The sequence below is a fragment of the Platichthys flesus genome, chromosome 17 (genome assembly GCF_949316205.1).
Source record: "Platichthys flesus chromosome 17, fPlaFle2.1, whole genome shotgun sequence".
In the NCBI taxonomy this organism is placed as follows: Eukaryota; Metazoa; Chordata; class Actinopteri; order Pleuronectiformes; family Pleuronectidae; genus Platichthys; species Platichthys flesus.
Genome location: NC_084961.1, coordinates 20,086,061 through 20,107,242, shown reverse-complemented (window position 1 = coordinate 20,107,242; position 21,182 = coordinate 20,086,061). Strand labels below are relative to the sequence as shown.

The window sequence follows — 21,182 nt, the reverse complement described above, 5'->3', positions numbered from 1 at the left end:
GGCTAAGCATCCAGATTACAACAGGAACAATGGCCAGATAAAGTGTATGAACACGCATAGGCTTGATAGATGTGGTCATTGTACTTAAACCGAGCATTATTCCTGTTTATAAGATATGTTTACCATGGAGGACAGTACTGTCTGTAACTGGCTATGCTGTACAGGATTTCAAAATTCACTGTCAGTGAAATCAGTCCATCCAAAATGTTCACTTAAATATATGCAACTGAAATATTTTCACTCTAGTCCTCAAAACAATTAGCATTTTATAATTAGTTTGTGCAGGGTGTGTCTGCTGCACTGTTGCCTGATTTTCTGGTATGACTGCTATATTCCTTGAATCAAAGTAGAGCTATAAACTCAACTAAATGTCAGGACTATACAATATTAAGCCTCGCCTCTTTCGGTCGTGCAAATATTTCACAATAAATACCTTGTTAAAATAAATGAACCGATTCAGTCAACAGAAACAGTCTGTTTACTTTGAAACCATTACAGGAATGGTTGAGATCCCTTAATGCAACACTCAAAGAAATTATTTTAAACAACGCTGAACACGTTTGTTGCACAGAGACAGTCGATTTAAATTGCAGGATTAAAAGCTGTCACAGTCTCTGGCCAATTTTCCTATCAGGTTTCTTGGTTCATTTAAAAAAAAAAAGTTGTTTATTCTTTTTATCCTCAGTGGTGTTGACACAGATATGGGCCCATAAAGATGGACCTTGCCTTTGTTAGGCTAGAAGAGCACCAAGGTGTTAACAACTGCTCCTAATTAAAAAAACAACAACAACACAGTATGAACATTACATTACTTACTTTCTTTGTCTTATTTTATTTTGTATACATTTTATATGTTTTATTTCTTAATGTTTTGCCTGTGTAAACCTTCCGTCTCTGTGTTTGACATGAGCTTCATTAAAGCAGATGCACTGTCTTACTAAGAAGAGCAGGTATGTTGATAGTAAGGTGTAGCTGTGATGTTTTCAGAATCCTGGATGTTGGTGTGACGACTCAGGAGAGAAGAGCAGCATCCACCAGCATTCTGCGTCCTGGGGCAGCACCGACCAGCTCAAAGAGGCATGTCACTAACATTAACAAAAATACACACATATTCAGGTCAAAGAGATTTTTATTGGAAGCTAAATGGTAGATAATGGTTAATTACATTATGCGTTCCTGTCTAAACAACACCCATTTGGCACACTTTCATACTTTACTTGTATCAATATAAGCAGTGCATCATTCACTTATTTTTCACACACTGATGGAACAGCGATCATGAGCAAATTTGGGCTTAGTTGTCTGGAGCCACCTGCGGACATTGCTGACATTGGTTGAGAGGCGGGGTACACCTTGGACAGAAACAAGCAACCAACTAATGTTCACATTTGGTGCAGGTCCTCCACTAATCTGAGGGTTGGGGGTTCTATCCTATGTATAGAAGTGCTGTATGAATGTGTGTGTGAAGGGGTGAAAATGACTTCCATTAAGACTAGAAAAGTAGGCCAGAGTTGGCAGTTACTTAAGAGTAACCTTTTCTACAAGTTTATGTTTAGGCCTGGCAGCTCCAGATTGCACTTTATCAATCAATCAATCAATCAAATTTTATTTGTATAGCCCATATTCACAAATTACAATTCATCTCATAGGGCTTTAACAGGGTGTGACATCCTCTGTCCTTAACCCTCAGCAAGAGTAAGGAAAAACTACAAAAAACCCTTTTAACAGGGTAAAAATATGTAGAAACCTCAGAGAGAGCCACATGTGAGGGATCCCTCTCCCAGGACGGACAGAAGTGCAATAGATGCCACGTGCAGGAGAACATCATCAATAATCAAAGTCTCTAGCAGCATTGATGAAGCACAGTCCATGCTCAGCAACCATCTAGACCACGATCCACCATCCAGACCAGACGCCACTTCAGTCCTCAGTCACCGTCCACCGCCGCCCACCAGGAGGACCCATCACAAGCCACCACTGCGGTCCTGGTCCACCGCCCGTGCCCAATGCCAACGCGACACAGGGTCCGCCACCAGCACCACGATCAGCCCACATGACTCAGAATCCGCCACACTGGATCCAACACCGCGACCCCCGGTGCGAGATCCACAAACCGTAATCCATGGTGCGGCCACAGAGGCCCTGGATCTGCGGGTGATAAAGCAAAGGGATTCCGGAGAAGGGGGATAGGGATGGAGAAGAGGAAGGAGAAGCTGGAAAGAGAAGCTCCGTGTGTCATGTGTCATAAAATAGAACAAGTAACGTTCTGGCGCACTAATTAGCTCTAACTATAAGCTTTATCAAAAAGGAAGGTTTTGAGCCTACTTTTAAACGAACAGATGGTGACTGCCTCCCGAACTGAAAGTGGTAGATTATTCCACAGCCGAGGGGCTTGATGGCTAAAAGCTCTGGCTCCTACTCTACTTTTAGAGAATTTAGGGACGACAAGTAGGCTTGAATTCTGGGAGCGGAGTGCTCTAGTGGGTTTATAAGGTATTAACAGCTCTTTAAGGTATAAAGGCGCTATATTATTAAGGGCCTTGAAGGTGAGGAGGAGAATTTTAAATTCTATTCTAGATTTAACTGGAAGCCAGTGTAGCGATGCTAATATTGGAGAAATGTGCTCTCTTCTCTTTGTTCTCGTCAGGACACGTGCTGCAGCATTTTGGACAAGCTGTAGAGTCTTTAACGACTTCCTGCTGGAGCCTGATAATAATGAATTACAATAGTCCAGTCTCGATGTAACAAAGGCGTGGACTAGTTTTTCTGCATCTTTTTGTGAAAGGACATGTCTAATTTTTGAAATATTACGCAAGTGGAAAAAAGCGGTCCTAGAAATTTGTTTTAAGTGACTATTAAAGGATAAATCAGGATCGAAGATCACTCCCAAGTTCCTGACTGTTTCATTGGAAGCAAGGGCAATGTTGTCTAGCGCAGCTATATCATTAGATAATGCATCTCTAAGGTGTTTGGGGCCAAGTATTATAACCTCTGTTTTGTCTGAGTTTAATAAGAGAAAATTGCGGGTCATCCAGGTTTTTATGTCCTTGAGACATGTTCGAAGTTTAGTTAATTGATTACTTTGTTCAGGTTTTATTGACAAATATAACTGGGTGTCATCCGCATAGCAGTGGAAATTTACCGAGTGTGTCCTGATAATGTTTCCTAGTGGAAGCATATATAATGAGAATAAAATTGGGCCGAGCACAGAGCCCTGTGGAACACCATGATTAACTTTGGTGCGCACAGATGACTCATCATTAATTTGCACAAATTGGGAGCGATCAGAAAAATACGATTTAAACCAGTTAAGGGCGGTTCCATTAATGTTAATTAACTGTTTTAGTCTTTGTAATAAAATTTGATGGTCAATTGTGTCGAATGCTGCACTGAGATCTAACAGAACGAGGACAGACACAAGTCCCTGATCTGAGGCTATTAAAAGGTCATTAGTGACTTTTGCCAAGGCTGTCTCTGTACTGTGATTGGCTCTAAACCCCGATTGAAAGTATTCATATATATTATTTTCCTGGAGAAACTCACACAGCTGATTGGATACCACTTTTTCTAAGATTTTAGAAATGAAGGAGAGGTTAGATATTGGTCTGTAATTGGCTAAAACCTCTGGGTCTAGGGTGGGTTTTTTGAGTAGGGGTTTGATGACAGCTATTTTAAAAGACTGTGGTACATAACCTGACTTTACACTTATCTTTTAATTTGTATGTTGAGGAACTCATGAAATATTCAAACAAAAGCCAAAAGCAAAAATGCCAACAAGTGAAGTCATTTGAGTCAGTGTTGGCCAGAGTCGACGCTGCAGGCTTTTAAGTGAAAAAGAAAATCTGGTTGTGTGGAGATTGAAAGAAGTGAGTTCGCCGCATGTGTGTAGATCATTTCTCTACATTAGCTGTTACAGAGCATATCTCAGCTGAAACTCGGACTGAACTGTTGGTGGTTAATATGTGTTTTGGGTAATGTACACGTAGATACCAGGTTTTGAAAAGGGGGGGAAAACACTTTATTCGGTTGTAAAACAACTTTTTTAAATCTCAAATGTAAATGTGCGAGTGTTGTAAGAGATTAATGTTGATATTAATCAATATGTGCAAGTTTTATTCATATATCAAATATTATATCCAAGAGGAAACACAATGTGTTTTACATGAAGATTAAGAAGAAAACATTGGTATATTGTTCTATCCACTTCTTCCAAAAATCTCTGTCCGCTGGCTGGTTGTGGCTCACATATCTCGAGAACCATTCATCTTACTGGCTTCACACTTGGCCTGTGTATTGTTAAGGGCCCAACGAAGCTCAGTGTCAAATAAGGTGCAATCTGAACTGGCTATACACCAAAACAGGCGACCAGCGCTCTGTAGGGAACGTTGATTGTTACAACAGCATGTCCATGACAGATGGGTTCTGCTTACTGTGTTGAGCTTCACCAAACTTTATGCATCACCTGTGTCTTTACGGTCGAAGTCCTGCTGCCAGTCTTTACTTACTACGTCTCAAATGCTGCAGGTTACTTTTATAATTTTTGAAAAAAACGCAGCTTTACCACAGACCATTCCAAACAGGCATGTTTAGTACGGGCACTGTTCTAATTAAATGATAATAAGAATAAAAGCCTGATTATAATCAATATAATAATAACACTAACTGTAAGAATACATTTCATTTTATAGCATTCTGTGGTTTCTTGTTCACAGCATTGAGCTGGTGGGAAGTGCTGGTAAGGCAGCTGTGTGCCTTCCCTCCTTTGTGCTGTTCCACACAACAGAGCTGGATGTCCTATTGTGTCAAATAAATATTCCACCCCCACTGCTCTAAACTTTCAACAGACACACAGTCACAGAGTCAGTCAAATTGACTGTGGGTACTGACACAGTGTACAGAAGTACAGAGGGTAAATTATTATTAACCGTAGTATCATTCCTGACGTTATCAGTTCTGCAGGCTGTACTGGAGAAATTCAATTTATTTCCTTTTTGTTTTTGCTCCATAAAAGTTAGCTGGCACATTTCACCTCACCAGGGGCCTCAATCATAAAACATGGTGCAGGATTCATACTAAAAGTGCATGTGCACACAAAAGCCGAAAATGGCGTACACAAAAAACAATTCCGATTTATAAAACAGTGCGCACAAACACCTGACGGCAATGTTCCCTTTACCTGGAAACATGCGTACGTGGATCTGCAGGCGATGAAGTGTTTGTCAATGAGATGGAGGTGAAGAAAGACATATTGTTTGGAAGCCATATTAGTGATGTCACTAATAATAGAAAATACCCTGAGTGGTTACATTTTGCTGCTGCTGTTAATGCTGTGAGTGAGAGTGAGTACGAGGCAGAGGACAGTGCCGGAAATAGAGAAAGTTGTCATATTTTAAGGCGGAGGCAAAAAAAGAATTGTTTCTCATCCTTCGGAAAATGTTCTGTCTGTTGTGATGAAACAATAGTTAGGTCAGTGCATTTGTTGTTACTGACATTTTCTTGTGGCTCTTACAATACAGGTGTGTTATATTTGGCATTATGGTGATTATGGTGTATGGCAGTGACACACTCACATCCTCTGAAGCTGCACCCTGCTGCTACTTAGCAGCAGCATGGACGTGCCAGATAACGCTATCTCCCTCTTAACTACTTCCTCGCTTTGCAAAGGCTATAACCTGCTGCAATTTATGGTCAGTCCAGCCCCAGCAGGCGCTTCTCTGCCTCCTTCAGCAAAGAGAACAACACACGCGGGGCAGATGACAGCTCAGCTTCACTATTGTGTGCACAGGCACATTACTGAGTTGCAGAGAAGATGTAGCCCTTACACTGATTCTACAAATGTCAATAGACAAAGGTTCAAGGAGGAAGAGAAGAGGGCAGAGTCCGGAGAATTGCAGCTGCTTTGAGCAATAGAAAAGTTAGCTGTGCGCATACAACTAATCTGAATGATAGTCCTGTATGAAAGAGTTGGATTGTTGTAATTCATTTTCCTAGTCAAAGAGGAAACTAGTTTGAGTTGACAACCACTGACAAACGGGGGCTGGTGGGGAGTAGGTCTGTTTTCAAATTTAGTACAGTCATACGCCATTAAATACTGCTGATAGCTTAAAAATATATATTTAGTTTTAAATGTGAAAACCAAAAGTGAGAGCAGGTCAGACTGGAGGCGAACACAGAAACTGCAGCTCGGTAGAAACCAACTGCAGCTTCTGCTCTGATCAAGAAGCTTAGGCGCTGATCTCTGATCAGCTGAGACCAGAGAAACTCTGTGTTTTCACTGTTTCCAAAGTTAAGAAGCAGTCGGTCACTGAGAGGCTTCTTCACGTGTACTAGCTCTGATCTTGTGTCTATGAGCAAGTGAGCGGGGCGGGTGGCGGAGCCTTGGGACCTGTGCGCTATCTGGGAGCGCACAGACACACACACACACACAGACACACAGACACACAGACTCACTCGCCCGCTCCTGATACTTTATGATGGCCTGATACGATGATGTTAAAAAAATGATTGTGACTTAGTCAACCAACAACATTTTCGTCTCGTCTCGTCAACGAAAGTTAAAAATAGATTTAGTCATAGTTTTTATTTTCAAAGATCCGTTTTCGTTACGTCTTCGTCTCGTCTTCGTCATGGAAAAAGGGTCGTTAACCAATATATTTCGTCATTGTTTTCGTCAACGACATTAACACTGGTGCCAAAACACTTGAAGGTGCTCAGGTTATGTCGCTAACATTCGCTTGTGGCCACTAACACCTGCTATCCTCTATTGCAGGGGTGTCAAAACTATGGCCCGCGGGCCATCTTCGGCCCGCCATCCATTATAAATTGGCCCGCCTAAAAAAAAATATATAATAAAAAATTAGAAAAAAATACCATTTCACTTAAATGGCACTAAGTTATAGCAATTTGTCGTTTTGCTCTTTTTTTGAAGAAATTGTTCTTTCTTGATTCTTGTTTTTCTGGGTTTGTACCCTCGAGTACCCTTGAATGCACTGTTTTTTAAATTGCTTTGGATAAAAGCGGCAGCTAAATGAATTGTAATGTAATGGACTATGGCCAATGTATTGTACTTCTCAGTTTAGACACTAGGTGGCGCCCAACTCACCCCTGACCTGCCAGCTGTCCCTCAGAATGCCGCCACACCCCCGCCCTGAGCAACGCGATTGAGGCGCACTGTCAACAGTCCACTCCAGGGCAGGGGGTGTGGCGGCGTGAGTGGCCCAGACTTTCGAATTTTTCTCTGTATTTGGCCCTCGGGTTAAAAAGTTTGGACACCCCTGATCTATTGGTAGTTCATAGCCTGAATTGTGCAGAAGACCTTCAAATATACAATGTATTCAACATCTTGTCCTTTATTCTAAATGTATGTACAGACATTGAGCTGTATTTCTTGTACGAAAGGAGCTATACAAATACAGTTTATTATTATTTTTCATTATTCTACTGTTTACAACTAGCAGTGGTTGTTGAAAATAGTTGAAAATATTATTATTCTGTAATTACCTCTCTGTAAACTTGATTCATTGTTAATAGTCAAGGGCTGAGATAGAAACCAAACAATACAGGACTGTACTGTGTACATGTGACAGTGAAGAGGGCCATTCTCAGTTTGTTAGAACAAGTTATCGAGTGTTGGTGTAGAAAGGAGAGCTGGGAGTTCCTGTTTCTCTCTGCCAGACACACTTATAATTACAGACATAAACAGCTACAGCTTTACAGAATAAGGTTTGGCAGAGTTAAGATCTACATATTGTTAACTCTATATTATCTTCATATTAAACACCTAGATTCTGCTCTTTCCTTTGGTTCATAAGAACGTGTAGAGGTTAATACCTCTTTCTGTATAATATTCAACAGATGTCATGCTCACTCTGTGGGTTTACTGTGACAATACATTTCCCATTGGTTCCTGGACTTGGAGGGTGGTGTCGGAAATCACTCACTATTTAACTAGAGGGGCCCTCTCTGTCAGACATATAAATACTTTCATTATTGATACACCTCTCTATTTATGTTAGAAATTGTCTTTTTTTTCATGAATCTTGTAAATGTTATTTAATTGACATGCTCAGCTACGTAAGGTTTTTGGGGTAGTTTTTCTTTATTCTTGTTGAGGGGTTTGGGACAGCGGATGTTGCACCTTGTTATGTCCTATCAGACAACTTGTGTTATGATGGGCCATATTAATAATTGTATATTGATTGATTGGCATGTGCTGTGATCAGATACACCCTGTCATTATCCAGATCTGTGCAAAATCTCACCTGTTTATAGATATTGGCACTCATGATATGCCTGTTTTTGGAATACAGACTGTATTATTACTTGAGAAATTAACAAGTTGCAATAACATCCTCACAATGTTGAAGAAAGTGTGTGTGTGCTTCAAAAGTGAATGTGCCCTCCTTGGCCCATTCACACCCTTCCATGAAGTTTCAATAGTGCATTATATTGATGGACCATTTTACGTATGGAATTAATGCACTTCATAGTGACCTCAATGATTGTCAGAGTGGAGCAGAAAAAATAATGATGATGTCCATGATCGCACTGTACTGCTCACTATAAAGTGAACTATTCATCATATGCCAATCATGTGACATACATCATGTGACATACCTCAATCTCCACAACCATCTATAATACACACCCACCTTATCAGGTGGTCTATTTAACCAGAGAGACATTTCCCATCAACCCCTCTTGCTCGCACTGCTGCTGCAGTATTGCTACCTATTGCTTCTGTCCCTCCACCACCCCAGCATCCACCTGTAGGCCCAGCATCCACCTGTAGGCTCCAACGGGGGGTTACAAGTATTTGCTCATCACCCCCATCATTCCTGTGTAATCATATGGGGTAGTGATTAAGTTGGAGCCTAGACGCCAAACACTAAATCTGTTGTAATAAATATATTACATTAGTGAACGTGAGTTGTCTGACAGAATTACATGAGTCTTTGACAGAGATCTAACTAATAACATTAATGTTGACTGAATTCCATTGCAGTCCCAGGACCGTGGTCTGAGCCAGGTTTCTTTTTCGGATGGTCGGTGCAATTATTGTATCATACATTATTTGATATATATTATTTAATGAGATCTGGGAACTGAGGTCTGACAGGTGTATTTAAACAGGATAGAATTTCAATAACTTTAATAACATTAACCCTGTGTTTACTATAGAGTATTCTTAATCTATTTGTTCTCTCTGTTGCTCCCAGATTGCAAAGCTTCGGCCGCAGCTCCAGCGCGGTAAACAAGTAGGACGCCACAGTAAAGACAAAGACTGGCTGTCCCCTCTCCAGTACGACACCATCACCTACACCACCCTCACCAGCTCTACCAAACACAACTCCAGAGCCAGCCCTATCAGGTAGTGTACTGCCTGAAAATCGTTCTGTCGCCACACTGGAAGGAGCTTAAGCTGATATCAGTGTTTTTCAAATTTGGAAAGACATTCTAGTTCACATTCGTGAAAGCAGCTGATCCATCTGTAGAAAGAAGGCCATACAAGGAACTTTTTATTTCTGTTGATTTTGGCACCTCTGTGGACAAAAGCAGAAGTGTTTCCACTTTCTCTTGTCATTGTCTAGTCAGCGTGTGCATTTGTTTTGGCAAGAGTGAAAAAAAAGACACTGCTGTTTGCATGATATATATCTATTAGGAAATGTATGTTTTTGTTGCTTTATGATTAGTATTTTTATTTTCTCTGGTTGGGAAATTTACATGTTCATGACGTTTGGGCCTGACCAGTTTGATATCTATTTGATTAACGTACCCCTGCTATGATGATCACACCATCTGGGTGAGCCGTCGGCTGTTTGTTGATGACTTCATGCAGCTGTTCAAGCGCCACCTGAGCCTTAGCTTGTGGGGGAGTTAATACTGCTATGATTAATAATTCTCACCTTGGAACAAAGAATTGTTCTGCACCTTACCACCAGGGCTGCAGTGTTTGTAGTTCGGTCCTCTCTGTAAACAGAGCAGCCGGCTGCTTCGACTGCCGGGATGTTGTTGTTCAGCCAGGTCTCTATGATTATAGTCCCAATTTGAGGCATAATATCACTCTGATCTTATCCATCTTGTTAGCCTGTGTCATTTTGCTTGTGGGATGGTAATGCTGCTGGTCTCTATGTTATGTAGGATTTCCGGGGGAGTAAAACAAGTGTTGAAACTGAGCCTCACGCTGGAGGAAATTTAAACAAAGGCTTTTTAATAGTGGCATTGCTGCTATGACATCACAATCACATGCTATGAAAGGTTACATGCAGATTGACAAGACTGCAATGAAAAAATCTATAATAATCGTAAATATCTAAAACTCAGAAAGTGACATAATACTGTATGACTGTAACTGTTTGAAAAAGTTGTAGGCCTTTCAATGCACCCAGAATCTCATCTGTGAGCTACCTAAAAAAAAAAGTTGGATACAACCATTATTGAAATGTTGGCTACTAATCAGTGTGTGCGTATGTGTGTGTGTGTATGCGCGTGTGTGTGCGCGCATCTTTTCCTCAGATGAGAGCTGCAAAAAACCTGCCTAATTTACACTGCATGCAAAATCTACACTCCACCACCCCTCACTCAGGAAGAATCTGACTGTGGAATACCTGTGTATTTAGTAGAAAAGTAGTTTGATGAGAACATGTAGAACTCAGTGAGGAGAACGGGACTTGTTACAATCGCATGAAGTCCCTGATTTCACTGAGTATGAGGTAGTATAACTTAGTTGAGAACCAAGGTGGACAGAAAATAACAAAAGTAATTTAGCAACATAGTTGGAAGAAAACCATCTTCATGTTTAACATTGGAATCTGATATGTAGCATGTAGACTCATTGACTTTTACTGCCAGCTCACAGCTTTGTGTGTGTGGGTGTGTACATACATGAGTGTGTACTTTTAGAACTATATAACTGAATACCCACTATCCCATGGTAATCATTGATTTCAATAGTATAGGTGACCGTTATGTTAGGGTCAAGTAAAGTTTAAGATGAAGCTTTTAGGTCTGATGGTTTAGGTAAGTGTGAGGGCAAGGGAATGCACTATGTAAATTAGTTGTCCTCAAAGGGATGTAACAGGTAATGAGATTGTTTCTGTGTGTGTGTGGAGTGCAGCACTTTTCCATGTCGAAGTCGGCTCAGATGCCGCTGTCCAACATCACAGTGCCAAAGCCTTCCATCACGAGGGTGCCCAGCAGCATGGAGGGCATTAATCATGAGCTGGAGAAGGTCTTCATCAAAGACAACGGAGAGAAGGAGGAGCTCAAGGTGGGTTCTGTTTCATTTCAGTTCATTCTGAGACAGGATGTGATCAACCCAGTGTTTCAGTAATCCTCTCTTGAACTCTTGTACAGATTTGCCTTGTCTCAGTTCTGATTGCTGTTCTGCCCCCCCTACAACCAAACCCCAATGTCCGTTTCCACTCCAACTCTACAGTCCCTGGAGGTTCCTGACGGGCGGCGAGCACCCTTCCCTCCTCAGCAGCGCAGCAGCAGCACCCGAAGCGTGGACATCCAGACTCCCTCAGCCCCCGGCCGGTCCAGCAGCTGCTCCAGCCTATCGCCCTGCCCCTCGCCAGCTTGCCCACCAGGATCACATGACGGCAGCCCCTACTCCACAGAGGATCTACTGGACGATCGGGACAAAGGTAAAGAAAGTTGAGCTGTTGTTCGGGCTCTGAGTCACTGAGTTCATGTTGTTTCCCCAGTTGTAACCACAAGTCTCTTGTGGATCCTTGAAAGCTCTGCAATTTTAGAAAGGAATGCATTCAATTCAATTCAATTCAGGGCAGATGGAATTGCCCTGGGTATTTTTTCTCTATAGCCTTCATTCTTAAAGAAGGTAACACAACCCACTCAGGGTGACATGACATTGTGGTCATGTGTTGTCCCCCTGCAGTCTAACTTCACTCAAACTAGATTTCCACAAACAGCCTCAACCCTCTTGATATTTTTTCCATATATGGTGTTGATCCCAAAGTGCTTCCTCACATCACTACTCAGATTTTTGATGTCATCTTCATCTGTTCACCTGTTTACTCATTACTTTTACTTTGTGATAGTAGAAAACTGTCATACCATAACCTTAAATAGCAAATAATGAGTTTCATTAATCAATAATATCTATTAACAATGGGTCAGAAAACACCAGCTCTGTAGTTCCAGTGAGCTTTCCATCCCTTATTTTCTTTTGAAGCTAATAGCTCTCTTATAAAATTTCTCGGGACAGTGAGCTGTGAAAATCCTCTTTTAAATCAATGAAGTGTCCACAGACTCCACACTTTAATTCACTTTTTCAAAGCATGCTATTGATATACAGTACAGTAAGCCAAGTCATCGGTTGTTAGTTTGGATCCTCTTGCTACAGGCTTCATTACATCTTAAGTAGGAGGCAGTGTCACAGACAGGCCAGGGAAGTACTTGTTGAATTTGGTCTTTCATTGGATTTGCTGATAATATAAATCATATTACGGCTGTTTGACCAATTTTCTCTCTGGTGCATTTTTTGCAGTTGTGCTGTCAGGTGACGCTAAGAGCTTGATTTCACCTGTCACACAGTTGTTTCCCCTCTAGAAGCAGAGCTTGTTAAAGCAGTTTTCAAAAGACTTCTCTAACCACACACTTTTAAAGCATGTTCTCCGTATAACTTTTAAAAACGCTTAGTTTAGGCACTTGCAGTCGGAATCCTGTTGCACCTGGTGTGGCCTGGCTATGCTATTGTTTTTGTCTTTGGGTCTTTTGTGGAGTTGTTGTTAGTCTTCTGAGAACCAGTTGATTGTTGACTTGAGTTGGGTATCGTTTGTGAGTTTTTTTCTGATATTGGTGCTAAATTGAGACTTTTACAACGCTTCCTGTACGCTACCTAAATGGTGCCAGAACCAATACCTTTTTCTTACTTACAAAATCTCACAACGAAACAGTAAAATACTCCAGCCCCACACGAGTCATCCATTGTCTCCCCACCAGGGCTAGGGTGGCGACTGAGTAGGTAGGGTAATGCAAGCAGGGACTAAAATCTGACTTGTTAGTGTTCTGGTTGGTGCCTGCTCCGCCGGAAGTGGTGGCTAATTGGTACTGGATGTTCATGCTCCCCCCTCTTCTTGATATTGGTGGACATTTCTAAGGTACTGTTAGGTAGCATTGCGCACTGTAGGTGACCAGTAGACAGGCATTGAGGGACAGCAACACATGTAATATGCTCCATATTCTCACTTATAGTACCAAATAAGTTGGACCTTGGATTCACATCAAAGAGGACACAGGGATGGCAAGTTACATTTTATAAGCACATTTGCATGAGACGGATAAGTGGGCAACATGAAAAATGTACCTGTAACTTTAAAAATAAAATGTTGCCTTTGTGAATTGGTTCTGCCGTATCAACCATGTGTTTCTGTTCACAGACAGTGGAAGCAGCTCACCACTGCCCAAATTTGCCTCCTCACCCAAACCCAACAACAGTTACATGTTCAAGCGAGAGCCTCCGGAGGGCTGTGAGAAGATCAAAGCTTTTGAGGAGATGAGGTATAGACTGTGTTGAATTGAAGCACCACTCTAAGGTCTCAATGTAATGTAACGCAATGTTTGAACCTCACTGATGCTACTTATGCTTCTCTTCAGCTCGAGGCAGTCAGCATCGGCGTCAGTCCCCCTCTTCTCCTGTCCCGACAAAAACAAGGTCAACTTCATCTCGACAGGTTCTGCATTCTGCCCTGTCAAACTCCCCGGCTCCCTGCACCTCACCCCGGCCTCAGAGCCGGAAGAGGATGAAGACGATGTGGAGGCGGGCCCCGGCTCAGTGCCCCAGGGGGCCACATCATTCTACGATGGCCCTTCTCAGGTCTCCACGAGCACCAGCACAGAAGACCCTGCAGTGGAGCCCGGTTCCCCTTCAGAGACTGCAGACCCCCTAACAGACAGCCCAGCCATAAGCTAGACCTGAGCAGAGCTGGCCTCTGGCTATAGGATCCACGCTAGCAACCACCAACCAACTCCACTAACTGTCCCACCAACACCTCCCTTTGCTCTGCTAGGGGAGTCTACGACTCTCTCAGCTGACCCCCTCCATACTCTTCTGTCTCTGCATGACGTAGCACCAATGTCCCAATTAACCACCACCACAAGACTTGCCACCTCAATGTTCTGTCCAGCACAATGTCTGAGCTGTTGTTGGTAGAGAAGGACTTGATGGTTCAAGTTTTTATATGCAGGCATCACAGATGGAGGAAAGGAGCACTCTGGATGGGGGGGTGGGGGCATGCATTATAAAATGGTAGTCTGGTTAATTATGTGTTGTTCTTTGTTTCAACAGTCACAGTATAAATAAGCTCTAATATATATATATATACACACATATATATCAGGGTTTTCCCTAGGCATCTTAGGTGCTGGTTTTTTTATATTATATATATTATTGATATTTATTAAAATACAACACAGGTTGTTGTTTTTCACAGGACACTCAGAGATTCACAAGAAGAAAAGAAAACTGATGTTTAATGGTGAAGTGAGCACACTCAGCACCAGACCTGTAATGGGTGGATACGAGCATCGGTTTACTCATCCTCCCACCACAATCTGACAGTGCAATCGTGTTTGACTGCTTACCAAAGGTTTTGTTGGGTTAGATGTTTTCAAACTGTCCCATCGGCCATAAGTCAGCTGACCAAGTTACTGTAGCAAGAATCATTCCTCTCAAATAATTTGTCTTTGAGCTCATCTTTCTTCATGTTTGCAGTAAAGACGTTGAGAGACTGACATTCTTACATTGGAGCTGAACACCAACCTTCTCTCTAGAGTAGTAAAGAACTCTCAGGAAACTATTTTCCTTCGGTTTAGATGCTTCACGAAAAGTCCCATAACCGTAGGGAAAACCCTGGATATGTATATACACATACATCTACACAGATCAGCTGCAATATTAATACCACTTACCACATTACTGTTGAGACTGATCAATGCATGTATATATACATACATAAATGTATATATGCATATGTTTTATGTGTGTTTGTATATATACATATATATATTTGTCTTTTTTATGTATTATAACAAAATACATATGCTTGTTTAAATGAAAAATCCTAAAACTGTGTATAGCTGTGTTATGTACTGAGCAGGAGAAAAGGCTGTTTAATGGATTGGATTATGTTTACACTATCCAGGTCACATGTTTGAACCCTGTTTAAAAATGCAAACAGCAAATAATTTGGGGAAAGACTAAAGAAAAAAAAAATGACCACAAATTGGTTGCACAGTGTCTGCATCTGGCCTTGCTTCAGGTATTTCACAATCAGAGTATATACTCAGGTAATATGGAATATGTGTCCATACAAATATCTGCAGCTTGACAAAGCAGAGCAGATTCACTGTCATTTATTCCCGGCTCCTCTCATTCTCAGACGAATCGCTCTTTTCTGTTCCAGAGTCTGATACTAGACCTGTGACAGGAGCTGCACAGGGTTTAGGCTTACGTTTTTGGACGGGTGGTGGAACACTGATTGGACCGCACACACTGTGACTGATGACGTGTGGCTGTGTGTGCACTGATGAAAGCATGCTGGACAGAGACTTGGAAAGACATGAAGTGAAAGTCTGTTATTTAAGTCTGATGACAATGTAGGACTGGCTCTCTTGAGCCTGTTGATGAGATGTCGGCAGTACCATCACATGAAAATATACTCAAACGGAAAAATAATGTACAGTTTGGAGATGGAGTTATACAAACTTACCCTGAGGTAGACATGACCTGATTTGTTATATTGGACCTTGCTAAGGAGGTTTATTGTACAAATGAGCCTGACTTCATCAAGACCACACCTCACCTAAAATATCAATATATTTAAAAAGGATAATATATCACCAATATTTGGTAAATTGATGATCCCCCTAGGTTGGAAGAATTGTAATCAAGATATAGAGCACTATGTTTCCCTTTTGCCAGCATTTCTTCCAGTATAATAAGGATGATAAGAAAAACAATAGATCATTGTTTTCAAAGAATGTATAGGACGTGTCATGAGACTGAATAGTTTTTTCAATTAAAGAATCCTACAATTTTTCCCAAATCAAGAAATAGTTCTAGAATAAAAAAATGTGACTGCACGAGGCACCATTCAGGCAGGGTACCGTCAAGACATTCAAATTTCAGTATCAATACCATTGTCAAATAATCCAATTGTGAAAAACCAAGCTTTAAATGCACACAAGCAACTTCAATAGAAATCCTGACTGGCAAATTGCTTAAAGGTTGCATTTATGAATATTCTTTCCAATTGGCCAATATCTGTGTAAATTGTAGAATGGATAATTTTTGTGTGACACAGTCACAGAGAACTGTCACCAATCTGCAGTTCCTGCACTATTAACCTGCCAACATTTTTTTAAGGAAAACAACTCAGCACAAAATGACAATGACAGACCTTGACGCAGCTAAAAAGACGGGGGTTAATGGAAACCAATACAGGTCTTTTAAGAGACTGAATATTTCCTTCACTTGTATTTTCTGGATGTGTCAATGGGTACATGCCACTTATTAGCTGTGTTTCAATTCATGGGATGCATCCTTCGCAGGATGTGGTCCGCCCAGCCCACAGAGACTGCCTTCTTTATTTGCAGTGTAGACCAGGCAGAACCAAAATGAGACAGTCTGGTCTACAGAAGTTTCCCGTCATTGCCATCACCAGCTTTTCCTATCCTTATTGCTGTTGCCTAGTAACAGAGCTGAAGTTACCATTAGCTAGTGTTTGTGGGCTGCGTTTGAAGGAGCCTTAAAATGTCTTGTCCAGTTGCGGTGACACAATCAATCTTCAAATGCAACCTCAAGAGAATGCGTCCCCTAAACTGAGACACAGCTGTATTTTTTGCCGCCCCCAAGTGACAAAAAAACCCATAAATTCAGGTTGAAGATGACAATAAGCAACAATTAAACACGTTAAATTACTCCCTTTGGCACTTTAGATGTTTTAATAATGATTCAGTAAGTAAAGTAATCAGGTTTGATACCCGGCCCTGGGCAACAGTGGATGTGGAAACACTGTTTAGTTCAATCTTAAAAATTCCGGGTGCGACCACATCAGATGAATGTTAGTACAACCTTTATCTCCATTCAGTTGATATCCAAACTCACACTGTACTAATCATCCACATACTTGTTATTCTATTAAATGCATTCCATGCTATTTTAGTATCCAAGACATTAATAGACTTATGATGCTTCATTTCTAAAACCTCTCTCAGCCTTTTATTGTGATTGCTGTAAGAGACTAGCTGCAGTACTAAGCAATGTTTGGCTGCAGTCAGTAGCACCATCATGTGTGATGCATAGATTAAAGCCTGTCTCTGTTATTACGTGTGTTGTAGGCCTCCTCACGCTGCCTCCAGGCAGCTGAACCTTCTGAACATCCCATGTACTCTGTGCTGAACACCATCTTTTAGGCTTTTTGGTAAGCATCGCCAAGTGTAAATGATCCACCACTTTGATTTGCAAGAGTGAAACATAATCCACATTTATTTGGATATCTGGTGTGCTTGTGGATTCCCTGCATTATTGTTCCCTTCATATTTTGCATATATGTGGTGTTATGGCGAAAAACCATGGTTGGGTTTTTCCTATAAGCCCAAGATTCCAAGTTGTCCTTTTGCCACACGGAGAAAGCTGGTGATGGCATTGTTTGACGCGCAGTTTGTGTCCAAAAAAGAGTAAGAGTTTGACTGTCCAAGGCCGTCCTTTGGCCGTCATTTATTGTAAATAAAATATAACAAATTAAGGATGCATATATACATCAAGTTGCACAGTTCACAAACAGACGGTCAATAACTGTATCTGCTTGCCAGCCTTCTCCTCGTCATGCACTTCCGTGTCCTATTTAAAGGGTGCACCAATCAGCCCTTGTCGCCGGTGTGCACTCAGCAAAGGTGGGAAAGAAGGAGAAATTAGTGAGTCACTCAAATCATGAGAAACTTAAATGCGGCTCCTACATGTGGCTTTAAAGAGGCTCAATGCAGTGTTGTGGTTTCTAAAGACTTTTCTGCACCTTACCAAGAGCTAGAGCTTTCCCAATGTCCCACACATACTCGACATTGGTAAACTAGTGTGCAATAATAGTTACAAAATGGTGATGTACTCCGGGATGTTGTCCATTCTTTGACTCGAGGGTCTCATCTTGCATTCCTTTGGTTTTGAGCACGGGGCTGGATCAGCAAGTAGTTCTTTGCTAAACCATCAACCAATACAAAACCAGCACTGAGAGTGACCAGAGCACATCATTGGCAGGTCAGAGTGTGCATAGACTTACTACGTGATACTTCTTGTGTAATCTGCGTTGTCAAAGTTCATGCACAATGGCAATAAAGAAATATTGGTTGTTTTGTCCACTCTATAGTGTGTGTCTGAGTCAAGGGAAAGTCTTTGGGCATCACCACTGATGTTAATTAAAATTAATGACTTAAGTGTTTAGATTAAAGAGTTACATTTAACAGTTAGGTTTAACATTTAACATTAAGGTTTAAAATTAATATTCATATTTGGCATTGACACTTTAAAAATTATATATTTCGAAGTTCATAAATGTTGCTATAAATGTTGTAAAAACATTTTGGAGATAAATAGTGTGAAATGTTGCTGTTAATTTCAGGATGGGCCACTTTACAATCTCCACTACATAACACTCCATAAATGCAAAAATACAAAACATAACTGCAGTGATCCATCCATTATCTATAACGCTTATGTCGTAAGGGTTGCAGACGGACCAGAGCCAAACCCAGCTGACGTGCCAGTGGAGGGTAACACCCTGGACAGGTCACCAGTGCATTGTGGAGATAACGTACAGATCACTGATTGTTGAGAAGTGGGACAAAACATGATCCCATATTTAAAAACCGAAACCTTAAGCTCAGACAAATTAAACTACATGTATGTATCTCCCATGTACTAAGTTACCCTTCTCTGTGGACATGCTGTTTACGATGTAGTGGTAAGACAATTAGTGGCGTAGATTTGATATAATAATTATTAAATTACATTGAAGGGGATAATTTTGTTGAGTACATTCTATAATTAATCCTTCATTACATCTACAGTTGAAAATATTTTCATTTTTGAACACAAACACAGTTGTTTTGTCCCATGTCTCAGGAATCAGAGACAACCAACCTTTCACTCTCACATTTACACCCACTGTCACTGTATAGTCTCCAGTTAACCTAAACCCAATTCCCCCATTTTTTAACTGTAGCAGGGAGCTGGAGTCCCCAGAAAGAGCCACGCTGACCAAGGGAGAACATTTAAACTCAACACAGCGAGAAATTGATTGTTTTAAAAATTCGATGTCACTCAGGTAACTTGTCACGGAATCTGTTCAACCACACATTTAAGTAAAAGTTAAAGACATTAACTTTATTGACTTTCTGACAGCGTCATATCCAGGTGTGACACATGTGAGCTCTATTGGTCACAGTCTGCAACTGCTCTCCTGTTGCATTTTAACCCCCCCTGCACTCTGAGTTACATTAAAACCCATTACATTAAATTGCACATTGCTCTCCTGTTTAGAATTTAACATTTTACTTTACATATATATTAAAATATCTTATGTGTATTACTTATTGTGTCTTTATGTTACATGTCATTTTAGCTGACGCTTTTGTCCAAAGCGACTTACATATTTAGTACACTCAGGATCATGATCCACCATCCAGATCGGATGCCACTATAGTCCACAATATACTATATATTGTGGACAAACAAAAGAAGCAACATATTACTCAATACTTTGAATAATCTCTGAATTTGATGAAGCTATGAAACTTCTTGACATCAGTGTTCCCAACCATCCACTGACTATACATCTTCACCCTTGAGGCTTGCATGAGCCTGCAGCCAATCACATGTCATTAGTCAATCACAGCAGAGACCCAATCCCCCCCAGCCCCACTCCCTGCTTCCCCCACTGACTTCACTAACCTGGCTTTCACTTATGGTCACTCTTGTTTTATGTACTGTTAGGTGTCTATGCCTCTTAATCTGCTTTTAACCTTGGTTTTACTTCCTAACTATTCTTGAGTCACATTTCTTGTCTGTCTCCCATGAACTGATCTTAGTTTTTTATGTTTTTTGTCTTGTGTTTAGGGGTCAAACGTTCACCTCGGTGGGCAATAAAGATATATTCTATTCTAATATATTATTTTATATTATATTATTAATTCTATAAAGGAGGTGCCGCACAGCTGAACAGTCATGCAGTGACAGTGTCTGCTTTGAAACGATTATAGCACATCAGTGGTGATTTAACACTTGCTGGGGCTTTTCAATTACTCTGCTCATTTTTTGTTTGCACATCCGTTAAACTAGTAGTAGGTTTTAAAGTCTTTTATTCCTAAAAAAAATTCAAAGGGTTAAATATGACTTAAACAAAGTGTCTTTTGTGAAAGTGACAGAAAAGAGCATTGCATCACGTAAGTGACATGCAGTAGTGTCTTCATCCAGCAGATGGCAGTATACAACCACAGTAGAGCTGCAGCCGAGGCCTGATAAAACGCCAACAGAAATGTTTAATTGAATGAACTCAATGTGTTTGTTTCTTATTAAGACATGTCTAAAACTCTACCTGTCTTATTAAGACATGTCTAAAACTCTGACTGCTACAGCAAATACATGTTTATGCCATGTTTATCAACATGGGACTTATTATGGGTTGATTCATTGGTTGCTATAAATTTGGAACAAGAAGTAGAAAGACTTGGGAGAAATTTGACTCTAAAATGCAGATTTTCTAAGAAGAAAACCATTGTTGCGCTGTTTCAGCTGCTAATCGGCTTTGTCACAAAACTAGATTTTCTGTGCTAATCTCAACCTCCCAGCACATGGGAACTGGGCACACAGAACAAAGGTAAGACTCTTTTAAAATTGAATTACAGAGCATAAACCTCTTGTAATCCTCTGTTTTCCAGCCGTCTTAGCAATGATGCTGTTTCTCCGTTCAGATGCAGCTCTGTGCAAAATGCTAATCCCTGTTTATCAAAGACAAAAAGATAATAGAGCACATCAAACTGGCAACCAGCTGCTGGAACACACACGTGTGACATGTGGCTGCGTGAAGACCGTCCGCCATGTTGTGACAGAGGTTGGTTTGCCCTTCAATCTGCGTTCCCTCTATGACCAATCAAGCCTTAAAATT

The 21,182-nt window shown here is 40.9% G+C and overlaps 1 protein-coding gene across 1 annotated transcript in view; it reads left to right on the top strand.

Annotated features, from left to right (window-relative positions):
• The window catches only part of glcci1a (glucocorticoid induced 1a), a gene marked incomplete at its 5' end in the record, with an annotated part of 29,696 nt that extends 11,318 nt beyond the window's left edge, over positions 1 to 18,378 (top strand). Inside the window, 6 exon segments of the mRNA XM_062410338.1 lie at positions 988 to 1,077; positions 9,219 to 9,365; positions 11,120 to 11,269; positions 11,438 to 11,648; positions 13,404 to 13,524; positions 13,621 to 18,378. Of these exon segments, the coding sequence (XP_062266322.1) occupies positions 988 to 1,077; positions 9,219 to 9,365; positions 11,120 to 11,269; positions 11,438 to 11,648; positions 13,404 to 13,524; positions 13,621 to 13,936 (1,035 nt within the window).
• Between the last annotated feature and the right edge of the window lie 2,804 nt (positions 18,379 to 21,182).